We start from the raw sequence: 22,101 nt of genomic DNA, 5'->3' as shown, positions 1-22,101 counted from the left end.
GACAGGAATATGAGGGTTCATAACATTATTCTACTTACTTATAGAATTCTCCAGAAAGAGTTTTAAAAGTCATAGGAAGAGTTCCTCTTTGTAACACCTATTTTTTCCAAAATTTTCTTGGTTATTTTTGTGTGTCACATTCCAAGTTAGTTTCCTTTCTTACCTCCCTTCCCCTGAAAACCAAGGCAGGGGTTGTTGCTATCATTACTGCTGTTTGGAGAGAGAATTTACAGTTTCAAAAAAATATTCCAGAGGATGATGACGATGGAAAACCTGGTGGCATCTTGCCATCATAGTAAAACAATCAGTTATCTTTGACAATAACGCTCCAACTACTCAATCTCTCCTCCCTCTATCCCGGTCAGAGCAACACAGATCTACTATCAGTCACTTACACTTAAGCACAATTGTGTTTCAAACCTAGAGCTGGGCTGAGAGGCTGAGAGACATTTCCAAGTCATGGCTTTCCCCCAGGTACAATCCCAGTACAGAAGACTCTTTGGGAACAGTGTCCCAATCTCCTTCCCCATTCATATGGTTACTCTAGAAGGGATCCTAGCATACATATGTTCACATAATGAAGACACAGCCTGTAGAGGATTAGATTATGTCTCCCAAAAGATACATCTAAGTCCTAACCCCTGGTACCCGTGAGTGTGACTTTTTGGAAAGACGGCCTTTGCAGATATAATTTAAAGGATCCCAAGATGAGACCATCCTGATTAGGCCTTAAAACCAACGACTGGCATCCTCATAAGAGAAAGGAGAGGAGGATTTGAGACACAGAGACACACATAGAGGAAGAACATGAAAAGAAAGAGGCAGAGATTGAAATTATACAACCACAAGCCGAGGAACACAAAGGGTTGGCGGCAGTCGTCAGAAGCTAGGAGAGAGGCATAGCATGGATCCTCCCGGTCTCCAGAAGAAATCAGTCCTGCTCACACTGCGGTTTAGACTTCTGGCCTCCAGAACTGTGAAATAATAAATTCCCGTTGTTTTAAGCCACCAAGTTTGTGGCCAATTGTTACAGCAGCCCTAGAAAACTAATACAGAGTCCCTGGTAGGGCAGACTCACACATGCTGGGTCTTACCCTTGGAAAGCTATAACTGTGGCCAAGAAATTCCAGTCTCAGTCTGGCTGTCTATTATACATGAAAGATGTTAACCCAGGTGCCCTGTGAACCAGGAAACAGAGAAAGTCAGTCTGCAGAAAGAGAGGAAAAACACACAGCCTGTATCCAAAGTGTTTCTGGAGTTCTAGGTATATCCCTGTTCTTGGGTTCCATGAGACAAGCTGTTTATCAAAAAAACAAAAATCACCCTTTAATGCTCAAACTAGTCCAAGTGAGTTTCTGTAACTTGTAGCCCAAAGAATCCTAACACACTCAGGAACCTGCAGTCAAAAGCCCTTCAGTAAAAATCACCTGGAATAAGTCCTCCCTTGAGTGGGTGCCAGGAAAAGTGGAACTGACTCAAGAACCCTCATAAGAGAGAGCAAAGGAAACTTCAGGCTTGAGCTACAAGTGCAGCAGCAAGAAACAATGCAAAATAGAGCCTCAGTTTTCACTGGGTATAAAGCCAAGACCTGCATCTTACCATGAGAGGGAGTATGGGTCAATAATGATGTTGAATATTCCAAAAAAAAAAAGGAAAAGAAAAAATTTTGGTCAAGCTGTACAAACTATACTATTAAAACCATCCCCTCAAATGGCTTTTCACTAGGTAAAAATAGCAGAATTATTATTGTGCATATGAATAACATGTATCAGTTTTCCTTTGTTTGGGGTTTATTTGATTACAACATTAAACACTGCTCATGTATGCTCAATCTCCTTCTGGAAAGACTACAATTAATGCTTGGTTCTTTGTTTTTGAAATATTCCAAATATGAAGTACAAGGAAGTACCCAGACTAATTTTTTGACCAGGGATCAGAATAACAATGTTTTGAGTTGAAGAGAATGACACAAATATCCCAAAAGGGGACATCTTTAGGTATCACGGGAAAAAATAGTACAAATGTGACCGAGTCCCTTTTTAACTGGAAAGGATAATTAGTCAGCCTTAAGCACAGCAAGTCACCAGCAAATAAGAGAATGTTAAATACTAGATTAATGATGAAATCATCTCTAAATCTGTTATAAAATTATATGAGAAATGACAGAGAGAGGGAGAGACAAAGAGAGCCAGGAAGAGAGGGAAGAAATAAAAAAACACTTCTGGGGAACCCATGCTTGAATAAATGACAAAAGTAACGCTTCTAGAAAAAAATCTCAGAGATGGAATGCTATTGAGCTTTTGCTTGAGAAAGTTCTGCACACTCACTTGGCTTCTAAGTACCAGAAAATAACCTTATATCTTCTGAAGCATTTTTCCATTATAAAAGTAACATGTGCTAGGCAGTCACTTTTCTTAAATCACCTAGAAACATCTCAGCATAAACACACGACTCTTACAATGAAAGATTTTGTGACAAACAAAGCCTTCAACCAGATCAACTAACTTAAGAAGAAATAAGGCAGAATGTCCCAGACAAGAAAAGTGGCTGGAATCACTTTTCTGGTTAGGAGCTGCAAGTTGAGAAAGATTCTGGGATTTTAAAGAAAAAGGATTGGAAAAAAAGGAAGGAGAACATCTGGAAACAAGCTAAAAGGCTTAAAGGAATATTTAAAAGACAAGATGGGGAAACAGACACGGTCTAGTAATTCTGTCACTTGTGTGAAATGAGAAATAATACCGATGTAGATATAAACCCTGAAACCATCTCAAATTCAGACAAAATACTCTGACACCCAGCTGCAGAGGAAAGCATGCTAAGACTGTCTTCCTTGAACCTTAGAGGAAACCTCATAAAGGCATCCTTCTTTGGTTCTTCTTCTCTTGCCAAATAAAATAAAGAAAAAGAAGCTAAAAAGTACAGAAAATCTTCAATAATACAAGATAAGAATACAGATCTCCTCAGTTGCTAGCCATTTCCTACATGATAACAAAGCCAATTAAGTTTCCCACAGAAAAAGTCATCAATAAAAGACAAGACCCTGAGAGACAAGAATTTTCTCACTAGATTACTCTAAATCTACATCGAGATACTTCTCAGAATCATTTTACCAAAACCGATCTTCATCAATCCATGATCAAAGACTTACTGAATCCAACAGCTTTAGTCAGGACCCACTATGCACGTTTTTAATAATTTATGCCAAATTTCATTTAAAAGTAGATTTTAGGAATCTCAGAAAATAGACTTTAATCTCTCATACCTTAATACACTTTATTTTCCCCCAAATACACAAATTGCAGATCCATTCCCTGTTTGGAAGCACAAAAGGCACAGAAATCAACTGCTAGCCTAGTTTATCTAGAGCATAACCTCCCTACCAAACACATTTTTTAAAAGAGGGGGTTGGGGAAGCAGTTGAACTGAAATTACAGCCTGTCACGACATCTCAATATCAAAAACTGAATACCTGGTTCCACAGGAGAGTATGGTTTTTATTCACAATCCGGTTACTAAGCAACTATAACAATGGCTGCACGAGCTTTCTAGAAGTTAGCACAGTTAAGGGGGAAAAAATCTAAGGAAAGAAAAACAGGGAAACTCCTTGCTTTGGGAATCTTTATCTCAGGATGAATTCAATGTAAAAACAAAAACAAACAGCAAAACCAAAAACAATCTAAACTTAAAACAAGCAGTTCCTTAACGGACAAGAAAAGCACATGCTACTATGTATCATTCGCTTTAATTTCAGTTTTGGTTAATTTCAAAATTCACATTTAACTAGTGATAATGATTTCCTTACTGTGTTTCCTTTGTGGTCCCCTTCTTTCCTTCACCCTCCCTAGGGACTAATTTTTTTTCAAATTTCGTTACTGATTAAAAGAACATTTTAGACCTCTTAAATCCATTTCTTTGTTTACAGAAGCTATAAAAACGAGTTTACAATTGTTTCATGTTGCCTCAGCTTTGAACTGAGAACACTCTTGGACATCAAACTCTTCCTTTGAAGAGAACAGTGTCTCAAACAGAGCCAGACACTTTCCCAGCCACTCCCTGAAGTTTAGACAAGCAGAGCCTTGCAAATGTCAAGTCTTTTTGAACATCAGACTATACAATGTAGCAAGCTTTAGACCAATGTTTCTCCACTGGTGGGTTGGGTTTGGGGTAAGGAGCCTTACATACATGTTCCAAGGGAATTTCATAGACTAGACCTGCAAAGGACCAAAGAGCAGGTTACAAGGCAAGGAGACAATCTCACTGACTTTCCCTCCCATCTTTCCTTGCAGCTTTCAACATTTGCTGCAACGCTGAGAAAGCTCCAGAAGCTACATTGTCTAAATCTCAATCTCTCTCTCCCTCCGCGCCCCCCCTTCCTCTCTCCTTCTCCTTTCTCTCCACTCCCCTCTTCCCTCGCCCCTCTCCCTCTCTCTCTCTGTTCCTAAAGGATGCTAGGCTAGTAAGTAGCCAAAACAAAAACATCAAGTTTTAGAATTATTTTTCTAAATCAAAGATGGCCAATCATTGTGTGGCTTTGTTCACAAGGTGCCTCTAGATTCTGACAAGCCTCTTTTTTAAGAAGAGAAATCTAGAGACAGGTAGAAATTTAAATACTTCTCAGCCAGGAAGCACAGGAAAATGACAAAGTCAATTCTGCTCTTAGATCCCAAAGATAAAGATGGTTTTCTGTCCCAAAAAATTCCCTGAGCAGCTTTTGGAGGAGGAGGCTGTTTGGGTCTGCTGTTTTCAGTTAAATTAAATTTAATTTCTTAAATTTGATTGTCATTTGCTTTTTTTAAGACATAAACAATGCAAAGTATAGTCTTTGTAATCACAAACCACAAAGCTCTGCTACTTGAAATAAAGCAAATGAAGAAAATTCTGTTTTCTGACACACAAACAATTATTACCTCTACTAGCAACAATAAAGAAAACTGAGCACATATATAACACATTTCACAATCAAATTGATTCAAAAACTAAATGGTTAGATTCAGGGTCTCCTCTGTCTAATCGCCCTATGGCTACCAATTCAGATAATATGAACATTCTCAGATGGGAAACTTCTTAAAAAAATTTTTTCCCCAGTATCCTTGAATTGGTAAAATTCCTATAGTTGCTTACTGTAAAAGTCAAGGCTTTCTTCCATAGCTTATCATATTTCCAAAGACTTGAAAACTAATGGTCACTTATATGTGTAAGATTATTCACTGAAGCACTGTTTGAAACTACAAATAACTGAAATCAATAGAGAATTGGGAAATTATGGCACATTCACGCAAAGGAGTATTCTGCAGCTGGAAAAAAATTAGAAAGCACTGATGTATGTTATAGAATAATCTCCAAGCTATGTTTTTTCACTAAAAAAATGCAAAATAAAGAATACTATACATAGTAGGCTACTAATTCTGTTTTTTAAAAAAGGAAAAATATATACATAAATTTTCAGTTATATGTGCATACAACATTTTTAAAAGATAATAAGACCTGGTAGATGTTTTCCCTCTGAGGAGAAAAACTGAGATACAAGAGTAGGACAGAAACTTTGCCTCATATACCCTTTTGAATTTTTTACCATGTGAATGTATTGCCTATTCAAAAAATATATTTTTAAATCCAAAGAAATCTAAGGTTACTGGCAAATTATAATATATACAGATGGCATGCTAATTCACTATCAGTAAAGCTTATGGTTTTCAGTTTAAATAGTGATGATGGACATATACTAACGTGTGAAGGATATCCCACACGAGCACAATTTTCTAACATGATCTTCTGGAATTAAAGATATAATCTAACCCGCCCTAATTCTCCCTTACAGAGCCAGAAACATTACCCTGGCCTCCTTGGCTGCTGACACTCTTACTTTTGAATATAAATTGTACAACTACACAATGCAAGTAGGTTTTATGTTTGTGAATTTTAAGGCATTTAAGAACTATTTAGATGGAAACAAATACCATTAACTGCACTGACAAAAAGTGACAGGCAAAACCCAGTTGGCTAGCTTAAAGTCAAGCAACAAGTGAGAAAAAAAAGGCACACATTAAAACTTAACTTTTTAAAAGCCTCCTCCAAACTACTTTCTTTATATTCTGCTACTACTTTTTTATGGGTATACATAGGATCCTTCTAAAGGGGTGTGTGTGTGTGTGTGTGCGCGCGCATATGCACTTGTGCACATGGATGCAAAGAAAAACAGAAAATGCGTAAGTTTTTAGGCTGATCAAACCCTTAATTATTCAGAAATAGTTGGTCATCTACTAACTGTTAAAGCGTGTGCTAGATACAAAAATACAGGTTAACAAAAACAATACTGTGAAAGAGCAAGTAGGCCAGCTGAGATGAGGAAAGTGTCTAAGCAGGAAAGGTGACATCTGAGCTGAGCCTTGAAGGATGAAGAAGATGATGTCAGAAAGAGAAGGGGAAGGAACATTCCATGCAGACGTGGAGCACATGCCAGGGCTCTGGAATAGGGGACACGTTTATGGCAAGAGACAGAGTTCACAGCAGGAATGCATGTTGAGGGGTGGAGCTAGCGTGGGAAGGGCATATCTACTACACTGAAGGTTTGGACTCATAACTGAATACAAGGCAGAATATAGCAGAATATAAAGAAAAATCAAGGTTCCAAAAGACACAATGAGATGATGTGAGGGAAAACAAGATCTGTGAAGGAAGCTTCTAAGGCCAGAGATTATTTAACCTAACAGACTTCAAGCCCAGGAAGACATCTTCCACAGACTGATGGTTACAGTTGTACTCCTTCTCCACTGCAGGCAGAAAAGAAAGATTAAGTACTCAGCTCAAATGATACTACAATAAAGGTGAGTAAAAAACACTGCGAGAACAAGTAACCCCACAAAGAAGGAGGCAGGAGCTGGGTGAGAGTTGGGAGAAGCAGGCAGAAGCCCAAATGATTTAAAAAGGGCAAAATTGAGGGCATATAGATCAAGACCATTCCTTGAAGCACAGAGTGGCATCTCCTTTTCAGGGAGTATTTTACAAGAAATGTTCACTTCCATGGGATGGACCGAATGTCCTGTTTCACCATCTCAGAATGGAGTAGGTCCTTTTAATCCCTTGTGACATCACTATCCTCAGTCTATGAGTGGAATAAATATGGTCATGACAAACAAATACAAAGAACAAAACATTGTTTACTTAGAATAATCGGGGAAAGACATGTCTAAATCACAAAATACTTTTAAAGAAATCAGTGCTATTATTTTCTAACACATACACCAATGCCAAAGGCTGACCAAGTATTGCCAGTACAGTGTATAAACTTTACCACCGTGGAAATAGAATTTGCACTGCAATTGTGAATTATAAAATACTTAGTTATTTTCTTCATTAAAAAAGAGCAATAACAAATTTAAGTAAAGCCCCAAAACTTAAGGACAGCAGATGACCATAAATTCCAAAACTACGGTTTAAATTAGCATGTTCTCACCATATACGAAGTATCAACTGCACGACATTTTAAAGGAAAGAAAAACAAGCGGCAAGTAGGGTGAATATTGACCCTTAATGGAAAATCAGTGAATTATTTCCTAAAAACGTAATTGTTAACTGATCAAGCACAAAGGAAAGAGTACCTGGTGGATGGAATCAGGTTGAGTATCCCATTGAGAACATAGCTGAACTCAGCGTGCTCCTGAGCAACAAGTGCCACCAGACCCTCACAGCAGGCTGTCCGAACCACGACGTTGTCACTGCAACACTTCTCCCACAGCAAGTTCAGTGCAGGCGTCTGAAAGCAAACCAGTGATTAAAAGATACTTCTGAGGAGCAGCAACGCGTGTAGAGCCCCAGCCGTTCATCAAAGTGTAATTCGTTCCCAGTAGGCTAGCTTTCCCGTACAAAGATGCTGCTGTTGTCACTGCACTAGTAGAATAAACTAAAGTCAGTTTTCTAAGAAAGATAATAGATGTGTTCTGATATATTAACTCTCTCTCTCTCTCTCTCATCTGGTATCTTCACCGCAAAATAAGGCTGGCTGCAGAGAGAGGTATGACCTGAGCTTGAGCAACTCAGCAAAACGAACAGGGCATCAAAATTCAGAGTTGGCTCTAGCACAGTGCTCTACCCAAGCCATTTAACCAGAAGCCAACAACATCAGCATATCAGTTACTCTATGCTGAACTCCAATCATACATATGCTTCACACCCTACACGGCAACTATATTTTCAGAAAATGTTCCTGCTCTCCTACCACCAACCTCTGTCACCTACACGCACCCCACCACCCCCTACAATGTCCCTGCCCCAATTTATTGACGTCTTATGTGGGCCCAGAGGGACGACAGAGGAGCAGGACAGGGGACCAGCAAGCTGCTGGTTCCACGGCTACCAAGAAAAGCTGAGAAAAACTGGTTTGCCCAAGAAAGCGACTGAGGCTTTTTTCCTCTCATGCCGTCAATCTGTCGTCTTTGATAGAAAAGCACTGGGATGGCACATAAATAAATACAAGTTCTTTAAATTGAAAAATCTTATAAAAGCAGAGGTTCTAGCTTTCATAACTTTCTCAGGAACCCATGACTTCCATATCCCCCACAAAAAGGTTCACTACTAATGATAAACCTATATTTGGATATATTGTGGGTTAAGTCCACATGGTTTGGGGGATGTTTTTTGGTTTGAGTTTTTTTCTTAAAGAACACATAATGAAGCTATTTTTCCATCCTCCTGACATAATTTATTAGGGCAATACATAATTTGGAGAAAAAAATTAACATTCCCCAGTTCCCATGAATAACTAAAAGAATGACAATCCAGATTGTATTGTGCCCACCTTCCCACGGTAGCTGGCTCTGAGATCCTTTGCAATCTTAGAGCTCACTAGAACAGAACAATACATTTAACAGTCACTGCAGGAAAAGAATATTTATATTCCATTTCTTTTATTCAGAAGGAAATTTTATTCACCTGTATGGACACAAAGAGTTCTAAATGTCATTACTCCATTACTAAGGCAGAAAAACAAAATAAATGAATAAATAAACCGTTGCCTCAGGTAATACTGTGAGCTCACAGAAGTAAGCATTCATTTATTAATAGAAGAGGAAACATTCAGTTACAGGAATTTGATATTCAATAAATCCTGACAGTTTAAGGAAAATCACTAAATCTTCTTAGAGTATATAACATGATTATAGGCAAGACTAAGTTCAGGGTTCTCTGAAAAGCTAATTTATATGACTATATACAAACACCAGATAAATGCCAATTAGTGAAGTACGCCCGTAAGCTTACTTCAACATGTCAGCAGAAGCTGTAAAGAAATGTAACTTGGAGCAGCTAATCAAAAGGAATGCGAGAGAAATAAAATCAATTTATTTCTGACGTAAAAAAAATATATCTTATTTCCATCTCCTGTGTTCTCCACAGAGTTTACCTTAGAGCACTACTTGAGCAGAGTTTCCAACCAGCACGTCAAAATAGACACCACTGGTCAACCAAAACCCATGTGGGATACAGCTCAGTAAAGCTGGCATTGCTTCAACTCTTAGCACTCACCTGCCCTACGCATGGTGCAGAATTTTTCCTCCAGCTCCAACTGTCAATGTATGACCTTTCCAACTTAGAACTCACATTTGGGGCTACCTAAAGCGTGAGAAATCTCCTACACCCAAACAGAGCCACTCTGTTCACTTTCTCTACTAAATATAAATATGCCTTCAGAGGTAACCCTATCAACCTTTTCTAAAGCATGCCTGCCCTCCTTTCATTCATGTTATTTTTCATTAATAGCCATAAGAATACTCCCCTTCACCACCTCCGTATCTCATTCCTGGAGTGTGTTGTAACAAATTTTAAAATTTAAAAGAATTTGGTAGAAAATATGGCAAACCAAAAAAAAGGCAATGAACTTCTCACAGTTCGAAATCATTTCTACAGTGACCTGAACTGTGAGGGAAACGAAAGATGTATACATGTGATCCAGCTGGCAGCAAGAGCTGAACAGAACTATAGCACAAAGTTAAATACAGACCTGGTTTGTGGATTGGTGAATCTTGTCTGAAAAAACATTTTCCTTTAGGACAGCAGCAATAAGGTGACCCACAGCCTAAAAAACAAACAAACTTAATGAATATATTCCCTCAGAAGTTAGTTCTCTCCAAATAGTGCATTTGAAGGTAACTAATATGAATACTAGTTGACAGAAGTATGAGTATGCCAGACAGTTTAATTGGTAATAAAGAAAATTCCCATTCAAAAAAAAAATCCAATTCACTGAATATGTACCATGTAGAAGGCACTGAATTATCCTAATTATGAATCATCATAATCCTCAAAGTAAGCATTTTATCCCAACTTTTAATCTCAATAAGCAAACTACAGCTCATAGATGTTAAGAAAATTGTCGGATTTTCAGTTCAAATTGCTGTCACTTAGCATTAGAAGATAACTTAAGATTGCTTAATCCATCAAACCATGAGACAAATGAGAAACTCCACAGCTTTTAAAATCATCTTTGCATCTAAATGAAATCAATCATGCCCTTAATGAAGATGGAGAAAACTCATCCCCATCTTTATGACTACGGCCCACACAGATCCGAACCAACAGGTCTCCCCCCACCATGACCATTCTCTTTCTCTAGGCTCTATGATTTAATTTCTTTGTAATATTTTCATAGGTTTCAGCCTTTTAATAAGCTTTCAGTCTTACAAATCTCTAAAATTTTCCTATATCCTGCTTTGGTCAAAAAGCCCAAAATTAAATCTAAGACTCTTACAGGAGTGTTGATTACATAAATACATAAATATCATTACCTCCTGCTACCTCCACCTCATTCTCCTAGTTCTTCAGCACTTCCCAGCATTGCTGTCTTAGAGCCAAGCCGTAGGCTAGCAACAATGACACCCATTCTGTGTATGGGTTGGGAAAAACTTTGCAACTGTGACAAATGTTGGTCCTTCACTTGGGACTAATGTATAATATAGCTATGAATACCTGTCAGTCTTGCAAAGTCTCCAGAAACGCACATAAATAAAAACACAGCACCCACTTCTTCGTTTCTTTCTGTATTTCACACATTGGAAATGACTTAAGACCTCAATGCTGGATATTCTCAGTTTTGCAATACAATTCACTCATTTACATGAATATTATGATTAGTTCAATTAACTGTCTCTTACCTCCTAGTTAGAAGGATAGTAACAACAATTAAAGGCCAGTGAATAGTTTGGTTCCTGTTTACAAAATATACCATATTTCATTGAATGTAACTAGCCATCAACCACAAGACGTACCTTTATTTTATGTACTACTAAGAAAGAAAAAAAGGCTGCCAATTACTCAATGTTATATAATGCTTCTTACAATTTAGAATTTTGATTTTATATTAATGAAAGAGCTCTCTTAGACTCATTTGGAAAATGATGGCCAAGTTCACAATTGTGCAGGCAATACCAATTGTATAATGACTGCTATCATCAATTACTAGATGCAGCCCAATTTCAAAGATATTAAAGTGTGGAAAAAATGTGTGTGAATCAATGAAACATGGTGCTAACACTGAGCAGTGGTTACAAAAGAACAATAAGATATATTCACAGAGAACAGGGCACAATTGCAAGAACCTATAAAACCAATATGCAACAAAACAAGGACAAAAAACTACCTTTCATATTTAGAAAAAAGACTAAAAGAAAATGGGCGTAATGATAAACATCCCCCACTGCCCACCAGGTTCAATTTCTCTAATTTCCCTTTCAATTTATCCTTCTAAAATCAGAGAATATAGTCTAAACTTATTTTAAAACACAAAATCCAAGGACAAATCAGCCTACATCGCTACCTAAATTTTCCATAACAGAATAGTTTAAACTGACATTCTAAACTAAACAACGCACATATACTTTTCACTTAATTTAACAGTAATACACACAGGCATTTCTTGACTGTCTATGCTAATGAAGGGATTCCAGGCACAGAAAAATAAAACTTGTGGACAGTATCCTTCCAGCCTTCATCTTCTTCTTCATGGTAAGGACCTGTGCTGCACAGGATATGACTCCAACCCAGTCAGGTAGAAGGGAATCTTGCATAAGGAGTGTTCTACTCCTCATGGAAGGGTTCCCCACTACCCAGCTAAGTCAATTCCCACAGCAGGCATCTCCGAAGTTAACTGTTGAAAGAATCCCAGACGCTGTAGGTTGTTAAGTCTTCAGACAGGCTTCTGCTGGTCCCTTAGCTTCACTCTCACAAGAAAAGACAGTAAACTATTACGGTACCTTGATTAACCAGAATGCTTCTAGTTAACTGAAGGCTAGCCAGAAAACCATCTTTGTTTTAACTCTAATAATTGAAAAGCCCTCTAAAATAAATTTTCACAATCTCCTGCCTGAGTCAGTACATAGACCAAAATTTTTTTTTTTCAGGAAGATTAGCCCTGAGCTAACATCTGCTGCCAATCCTCCTTTTTTAGTGAGGAGGACTGGCCCTGAGCCAACATGTGTGCCCATCCTCCTCCATTCTATATGTGGGATGCCTGCCACAGCATGCCTTGCCAAGTGGTGCCATGTCCGCACTCGGGTTCTGAACCTGTGAACCCCGGGCTGCCGAAGTGGAACATGTGCACTTAACTGGTGCGCCACCAGGCCAGCCCCAGACCAAGTTTTTTAATCCAGGATATTTTACTAACTGGCTTTCATTATTATAAAAATCTATTATTCTTAATATTTGTACATATTTAAATATTTTAAATATTAAATATTTTAAGTATTACTCTCTCATAATCTGTAGACATATAACCATTTACTTCTGTTCCCAAAAATAAATTATAGACCAAAAAAATACATATTTAGAGGCATCATAGTTAATCAAGGTTTTATTATCTCTAAGAAGAAAAGCATGATATAAATAGAAGCTGAGATTGGCCAATTTCAATATTTACTTTCCTGTGTCAAATATAAATTTTCAAATTAACTCACATAAAAGTTGTTTAATAAAATAATATATATCTCTATATTTAGAAGAATAAAATATTTAATATTAAAATATAAAGTTCAATTAATGATCCACCAAAAAGGTTCACTTGTTACCATGAGGCAAAAATAAATAAATAAAATTACCTGTGATTGGATAAGAGAATTTGGAAATTCAAACCTTTTCCTGATATCATCTGACATTTTTGCTTCTCTTACATGTATGTACGCAGATTCTGTAACCAAAACAAAAGAATATTTGTTAGTCCGGAAAAGGAGTTCAAACCAATTATTCCTCAAATAACATGAACGTTATTCGTTCCAAAGACAACAATGGAATTAAAGCACAGGGCTCGGCAGAGTAATCCTTGGCATATCCTTCCCTGCTAACCGCTTCAGGCCTTAAACGCCATGATTGATAAATAAACTAAAAATACCCAACAGCTCTTGGTTTTTCCCATTAGAGCTAACCATGAAACAGACGAATTCACACTACAGAAACCAAAAAAAAAAAATCCAAAAGTTCAAGCCTAAACAAAATGACTTTATAAGTTCAACCACACGTTTGAAATACAAATTAATTCTTTTATGGATCAAAACTTCTAAGGCAGAAAGAAGCAAACTTTACAAAATTGCTTAAACTATGGCTCAATTTGGTACAAGCTTTCATTTTAGCACTAATCCAATTGCTAGTGACAAGTGTAAAGCCTAGGTGAGCCTTTTCAGGAAGTACAGAAATGACCTAGAAACTCACACATCAACACAGACTGCTGGTCTCCTAAAAGAGGAACAAGCAAGCAATTAGCACCAATTTTTGATATTTACATCACACCTCTCATTCCTACTGGGCTCTCAAGAGAAAAAAAAAGAAGCATGCAAAAAGGATGGAGGAGGGCAGGTGGTAAATTGAAGGCACAGAACTAATAAGCGGATTTCCTAACGATCCCAATTTATCCAATTCCCACGCAGCAATGAACCCATCAAATTACACTACTTTCAAAAAGAAGATGATTTAGGTCACCTATTTATTACAATATAACTTAAGAAAAAATGTATGTCAATACAGTACTCTAGGTTACCCTATAAAAATAACAGGCAGCAAAACCAAGCTCTCCTGAGCTCAAAAATGGAGGCACCCTGTGCTGAATCTGTAGCTCTTTCTAACAACTTTCCTCCCTTTCTTCCAAAGCTAAACTCCCTGAATGGACAATTTAGCCTAGCTTTCTTCTTCAACAGCTATGTCCGACTTTACTCCCTTGAATTTGACATGTCACAGCACTGAAACATCTACGACTGCAAACCACGCTCCCTATCTAATCTACTCACTCGCTTAAGAGGTCAAAATTTCTTCAACTTCCCAGTTGTGTCAATTTCACCATTCTTGGAATTTTCTTCTCTGTTGAATTCCACAGACATCACAGCAGAATTTCCCAAAGTGTGTCCCTGGGAAACCCAGGATAAAGAGATCTCCATGGGAGGAGAAAAAGGACTTTATGAGGACATACATTGCCATCTTAAAGATTCAGTCCCTCCTTTTACAAACACTTATTAGGTGTCTATGCTCTAGTGTCAGGCACTGCTCTAGGTGCCTGAGTTACATCAGTGAACAAAACAGACAAAAATATCTACACTCATGAAGCTCACAGTCTAGTAGGAAGAGGCTGACAGTAAATAAAAAACCAAATATCACTTTAAATACAATATGTTAGAAGGTGATAAGTGCTGTGGGGAAAAAAAAGTAACACAGATAGAGTGAAGGGGATGAGAAATAGAGCAAGGACACATTTTCTGTTTTAAACATGGTAGTCAAAGTATCTTTCCGAGAAGGTGGCATTTGAGAGTTAGTTAGCCATACAGATACCTGGGGGAAAGTGCCACTGACACAGGAAACAGTAAGTGCAAGAGCCCTAAGCTAATAAAGCGCCTAAGTTCTGTTCCAGAAAGAGAAAGAGATGAATCAGGAGCAGAGTAAAGGAGGAAGAGAACGATAAATCAGAGAGTCAACTAGAAGCCAGATCATAAAAGGCCTTGCAGGCCACTGGAAGGACTGATAAATTTATCCTTAGTGAAATGGGAAACTACTATAGAAAAAAGTGGTAAGAGTTGAACAGAATCACTTGAGGTGAGAAGGGACCAGGCAGAGCATATATTTGAAAGTAGAGCCAGTGTGGCTGCTAATGAATTGGATGAGAAAGAGGAAAAAGAAAGGGATGAAGGATGACTCCAAGGTTTTTGATATGAGCAACTTTATTTTTAATCTCAATTCCTTTGGGCATTTTACACATTAAAGAAAATAAGTGATATATTACTTACATGGCATTTTTTACTAAAAGGAAAAGACAGAGTTGCCATCAACTGAAATCGGGAAATAAGTTTTGTGGGGGAAGACAAGGAATTCCGTTTTGGACAGGTAAGTTTTAGATGCCTAACAGATAACCAAGTGGAAATGTCGGGTAGAAAGTTGGATACATGAATCCACACTTGGAGAAACAGATCTTGGTTGGAGATAGAAATAATGGCCCATATTACTAAAGAATCTGAGAGGTTCTAAAGCAAGTTTAACTTTGCTTAAACTAGAGTTTACCAGACTTACTTGGCCATGGCACCCTTTGTTCAAGGGATATCTGTTAACAGTCTATGCAAGAAGCCTTTCCTAGGATACACACCGGGGAACTCTGCTCTCCCAAGTCCTCCTATTCCTTTGTCCACTTTGCTCTTTACACTCCATCTTCCTTGAGAAGGAAGGCAACCCAAGCCTCTCTGCCCTGTGCTCTCTTCCTTTCATGTAAACTCCCCCAGAGCCTTCGTCTAGTCCATACCTCCAAACACTTCCCTACTCTCCAAGGCTCTAAAACACCAGAAATTGGAGATGTCAAAAACAAAACACATATTTTCTCTCATAAAAACTGTTCACATTTCAGTTGATCTTTTCCAAATTCTCCTCTCACAACCATTCTCTAAATCTAGTCAGTCACAATGTCAGCTGCATTCTTTCCAGCATCTCCGAGTCTACCATTCCTCTCCATATCTATATTCATCTTAGTTCCTCATGCCAGGCTTACTCCAGTAACCGCTGAGTCTTAGGGTTCTCCAAGCTTGAGTTCATCCCACAAACTGCTGTCAGATTAACTGTCCTAAAATGCTACTTCCATCACATCATTTCCCTGTGAAGAATTCATAGTGGGCTTTCAGTACCCTGACAGATTAAACGCAAATTCAGATTCCTAGCTTTTAAGCCCACCAACAACAGTCTCACCCATTCAACTTCATTTTCACTGCTATCTAATTCCAATCTTGCTAAAACGGTTTTTGAAATAGTCCCACATACTCAAAATCTCCTCATTCCTAAGGGATTTTACTTATGCTGTTCTCTCCCACATAAAACGCCCTTCTCTACATGTTCCTGCTATTTAAAGATGAAATTCCTTTCACAGCACATCCTCTCTTTCCTAAGTAGCCACATCGTATAGTAATCACCTTGCTTCACATTCCTTTAGTACTATTGCATTTGGTCTGACCCAGACCATCATGTGACTATTTACAATGGATTGGAAACATTTTTCTGTAGAGTCAGACAGAAACTACTCAAGTCTGCCATTGTGGCATGAAAGCAGCCACAGACAATATATAAAAAAATGACCATGGCTCTGCTCCAATAAAATTTTATTTACAAAAACAGGAGGCAGGTGTGCCACAGTTTGCTGACTCCTGGTTTACATAATGACTATTTTTTTAATTAATTTATACAATTTATTGACACACAATTGACATTCAAATTTTCCCTGTAATTTCAGACACAAGTAACTACATTAAAAAGGTAAATTAGACATTGCTCAATATCTATAAGATGGAAAAGTATCCTTTATCAAAGAAAATAAATTTTTTTGTGTCCCTAAACTCTGAAGGAAATTTCTCACATTAGGCTTTATAGATGGAATACAGAGTGCTATTATAAGCAATATTCTCAATAACATAAAGCAAAAGGAAATTTTATATTACTTCTTTTTTAAACAAACCCTGAATAAAGCCATGGGCATAACATACATGTAGTTCAGCAAGAGTCTCAGCTAATGGGGTCCAAGTACAGAGTTTTCTGAGGGTCTAATCTAACTCAATAGAAAGTAGACTTTAGAGTATGCAGAGAAGCAGATGGTTATCGATGCATCACAGAACAGACTTATCCAAATGTCAGCGGTGATAGAGCTAAATAGAAGAAAATGTGGAGCTCTACTCTCTGATCCAGGCCCACAATGCTGGAATTCCAAAATACTTTGGGGACCAGATGAGTATCTGCGTAGGCAAATAGCTTATTATGGCAGCAAAGGAGCTGAACCATTCAGAGAGATGACTGTCTCCAGAAGGTGGGCCAATGGAGTACAAGAGCACTGTTTTCATCAAAATTACCTAAGCACAGATGACAAATATCTAAGCTTACAAGACAGCCCTTATTTCAGTGTGACACTTTACAGAATGAATACGTTTTTTTAAATCTACAGTGATTTTATCTTTCCTAACAAATGGCCATTAACCATTCTCAAAAACACTACCCAAGCTACAATAAGATTTGATATCATCTTTGATTTGCTATCCGTGGACTATGAATTGCAAGTATCTTCCATCTGCTGGAGACTTATTTTTCAAGGTTAATCACAACCATTTGGCCTTTCAAGGTATCAAAACATCCTATTCTTTTCGGGAATTTCAAAGAAGAGTACACGTGTTTGCTTTAGCATTGGCAGTGTAGCATGTGTCCTACTTTATTTTTAATCTCAACTTCCCTTGAGCATTTTATACATTAAAGAAAACAGTTTATATATTATTTCTTAGCATGCCATTCTTTGTTAAAAGGAAACCAGTCACAATATGCTCCATAAACCACATGTGACAAAAGAGTGTTTGATTTTAAAAGATTTATCGCCAACCTGTCAGGGTGCCTGTTTTGTCTGTCTAAATCTAAATCAGAGAGAGAATTTTTAATGAGGTCTTTAAGTTCCAAGTGAATCAAAGCATTTGTTTAACTTAAGCAATTATCATCTTATCTGCCAAGGTGTTTCAGTCCCATAAGAATACTTCCAAGAAAACAAATCTATCAGCTGTCCTCTAGAGGTAATAAAGGAGCAGTAGACAGATAAAGCACCTTAGGTTTTCGACTTTCTCAACAGCTTCTCTAGGATACGAAAATATATGACTATATACCACAAAGAAGTGCTTAGTGTCAAACTTCAAATGAAGGGCACAATCTGAAAAACAAGACTAAACCTATCTAATTATATTCACAAGTGGTATGGGAACCCAGGAGAGGTATTATGCAGGGAAGTGGGGGTGGCGGGGAGTGTATGAGAAAGTCTTTCAAGAGAATGACTTGACTTTGAGCACTGCTGACTACCAAATTTCTATACAGGAAACAGGGCAGCAGTGTAGGTAAAGTCAGGGTGTAGACAGTACATTCTTGAAGCCAGTTTATGTGGGCAATGTCATCAGCAGACTGATAAAATATATATAGTACATTCATATTAATGGGACCCTATGTTTCAGACACAAAACTTAGGACTTTTTTCCTTCTAACACTATCAACTATCCCAATTATCAGTTATGTATTTATTTAGTTTCTTCCTCAACAAATTAAGCTATGGACCATCAGCCTGAAGATTTTAAACACATATTTTGACAATTTTTTCTTTGCTATTACTTTTTTTGAACGGCTAATAGAAAAGCTGATGAGCACCATCAATAAATTTGAGCTAATCTTACAAGTTTATCAAGACTGTGGCCCAGAAGTACATTCCAGATTCTCCTAGATACTTGTCCCTGTCTCTTAGAAAGAAAAACTCTATACTTTTCAGCCACCCATACTGCTCTGCTGTCCAATATTTATATATCCCTTGTCCTTCTGCCTGCTTAGCTTCTCACCTACCACCTCTCGATCCCTAAGTATTTCTACACATCTTCTCTATCTGCCAGGATCTCACATCTGGGTTCTGTTTCATAACCCTGTATTAAATCCTGACACCTGCTAGAAACTTAAGCTTAGCCTCAGCTCTTGCTTCAAAAGCTTCACAATCAGCTGCCACCTGTATTCTCAAATTAACAGGACAAGACCATTAGAGCCCTCCTAACTATGATTCATAAAAATGGAAAGATCATGGGGAAATAACAATGGAAAGATTTTAACACTAAAGACAAGTGTAAGAAAACAGTAATTTTTAATCATTACATTCTCAAAGAGAACACTAAGTCATTGTTAAATTAAGCTTAGAGTAGAAAATACTTTTACGTCAGCCAGTAATTTCAAAATCAAGCCAAGGTAGGGGGCAACTAAGTGGGACGACAGAGCCACATGGTCACTATTATAATCAGAGAAAGCAGAAAGTGCATAGGTGTGGCAGAGACTGCTAACTATCCTTCGGTATCTGTGCTCCCCTTCTTCTATATTAATAAAACTGTAGCCTGACCATCTTCATTACATTTCCTGGCCACAGGTATGCTTAGGGATGACTAAGTATGTCATCAAGTTCTATCTAAGGGCGTTTAAGCAGACTGGACGTGCCACTTCCAGGCTAGAGCCTGCTTCCTCCACTCTCTCCCAGCTGAAACCAGGTCTTGACAATAATTCAGATCCAATCATGTGCATGAAGATGATGCCTCTAGACATTGTTGAAAAAACAGGATGGAAGGAACCTGGATCCCCAAATGACAGCTTGGAGCAAAACTGCATACCTGGATCTCCAACTATCACATGAGGAAGAAACTTCTTTGTTTGAACCACTGCATTTTGGGATCTCTTTGTTGCAGTAGCTAGTACTTCCTTGATAAAACAGTGAACCTGAGATCATCTCCCTTCCACAATTTTTTTCACTGGAGAAATGAAGAAACTGAATGTCAGAGAGGTTAAGCAACTTGCCAAAAAAGTAAATTGCCCTGGCAGTTGGAGTGAGAAGAGGTTTCTTGACTTCCAACCCAATGTTTCCCTCGACCATCAGTAACATGAAGCATGACCAGCATGTTCCACATTACTGCATCACGTCCCAGGCATTTCAAGATCTATAATTCAAGTGCTGAGCAAATTTAGGTGACTATGAGTTCTGATGATCTCACCGGTTGCAATTTGCTAAAACATATCAAATTGCAATCAAATTCCTGCCTTTACAATTTAGTTCCTTCCCAGTTATATCACATGCTATTTACTCATAGATTTTGAAATGGGAGTCTAAAATAAGATCAAAGGCAGGAAATTCCAAGTTAGAACTGATTGCTGTCCAGGAGAACCAGGCACTAAAGGTAGAAACAAAACCACCAACTTCAATAATGTCTGATTTGTAACAATATTTTCTCCAATTATTCTTGAATAATCTTTTTTTTTAAGTGTCATTATATTTGTATGTATGTATATGCTAAATATACCAAGGACTACAGACGAAAAACAGTTATTTTTAAAAATATAAGGACATTTATCTCTAGAATTTTTACAGTATCCAATCTAAGTCTTCAAAGAAGTCTTCAAATTAGCTCCTTTATAACGAGGTGCACGTGAGATTCTGATGGCGGAAATGTGGTGGAGGCTGCCTTGTTCCCTGGCTTCTTTTATGTTAGCATAGGGACTTTTTCTTTTTCCTGCAATAGCATGTCATTGTCCATAAAATTGATAGGCAGGAAAAACAGAACCATTAAAACAAGGAAAAAATCAACAGAGGTCAATAAAAGTCATATTGGATTGCTAAAAACATTAGCTCCTTTATGAGATCATTTTTTTCCACTTGTACAATTTGTAAATATTTTTGCTCCACCAAAAGAACACTCAAATTACTTAGTACATTTTTAAAATAAATATTTTATGTTGATACAAAATAATCTTTACAGTGTATTCATAAAAAAACTGATGCCCAATCATTTTAAAAATTTTACTGATGAATAAATGTCTAATCTGAATGGCTAAAATCTCCATATTCATAATCTCATATCAAATACCATTCAGTTAACTAAAAATTAGTGAAACTACAGAATGTATTTTGGAGGTATTTTACTTGTATATCCTCCCCTCAAAAATGACTCAAATTTTGTGCACTGGTTCTGTAAAATAATCTACTTCTTAACAAATATTAACATGGTACAAACCAAAGTATTTACGGGGTAAGTATGTGACATTTGGGATTCTATAAAATACTCCAGTCTACCTCCAAGGGAATAAAAAAAGAGGGCATGATAGATAAAACAAGAATGTTTAAATGTTGATAACAGGGGGCCAGCCCCGTGGCCGAGTGGTTAAATTCACACGCTCCACTTCGGCAGCCCAAGGTTTCGCCAGTTCGGATCCTGGGCTCTGACATGGCACCACTCATCAGGCCACATTGAGGCAGCATCCCACATGCCACAACTAGAAGGACCCACAACTAGAATACACAACTATGTACTGGGGGGATTGGGGAGAAAAAGCAAAAAAGAAAGAAAAAGATTGGCAACAGTTGTTAGCTAAGGTGCCAATCTTTAAAAGAAAAAAAAATGTTGATAACAGACTGGTATATTGGAGTTTATAATACTATTCTACTTTTACATATGTTTGAAAATTTCCATAGTAAAAAGTTTTTAGCTCTTCCACCATATGAGGACACAGAGAGGAGTCATCAACTGTGAACCAGGAAGATGGCCCTCACTCAACCATGCTGGCACCCTAATCTCAGACTTCTAGCCCCCAAAACTGTGAGCATTAAATTTCTGTTGCTTATGAAAAAAATAAATTTCAAAACCCTACTATGTGGTTCTTCTAGGGGCCAGGCAATATTCTAAGCACTTTACCTGTATTAACTCATTTAACCCTGACAATAACCCTATGAGATAGGAACTCATCTTACAGAAAAAGAAACTGAGGCACAGAAGTTCAATCAGCTTTCCAAGGTCATATAGTAAGGTGGAATACAAATCGAGGTTGTCTGGGTACATATATACATGGAAAAGCCTCAAAAATATAAATTATGGGTGATTTTTATTTTTGCTTGTTCCTATTTTCTAATTTTTTCACAAGAACATGTTTTTATAATTTGAATAAAGTCACCAAAATATGAAAATATTTATTCAGATCCTAACTCATTCTTTAGAAACAGAGGATATGACTTTCTGAAACTTAAATCATTAAATGATAAGTTTATAAAATGATTTTAAATTTTTTAATCAT

At 37.5% G+C, this 22,101-nt stretch overlaps 1 protein-coding gene across 2 annotated transcripts in view; it reads right to left on the bottom strand.

Moving 5' to 3' along the window:
* FOCAD (focadhesin) overlaps positions 1-22,101 on the bottom strand; it is a 270,438-nt gene that overhangs the window by 229,662 nt on the left and 18,675 nt on the right. For both annotated transcript variants that reach the window (XM_046664479.1, XM_046664480.1), the window contains exons 2-4: positions 13,083-13,171; positions 9,995-10,069; positions 7,599-7,753 (exon numbers count right to left, since the gene is read on the bottom strand). In XM_046664479.1, the coding sequence (XP_046520435.1) occupies positions 7,599-7,753; positions 9,995-10,069; positions 13,083-13,139 (287 nt within the window). In that variant the 5' untranslated portion in view covers positions 13,140-13,171. The remainder of the gene's footprint in view (positions 1-7,598; positions 7,754-9,994; positions 10,070-13,082; positions 13,172-22,101) is intronic.

Source organism: Equus quagga, chromosome 6 (assembly GCF_021613505.1).
Source record: "Equus quagga isolate Etosha38 chromosome 6, UCLA_HA_Equagga_1.0, whole genome shotgun sequence".
Lineage (NCBI taxonomy): Eukaryota > Metazoa > Chordata > Mammalia > Perissodactyla > Equidae > Equus > Equus quagga.
The sequence above is the reverse complement of the archived record's forward strand: the minus strand, read 5'-3'. Positions and strand labels throughout refer to the sequence as shown.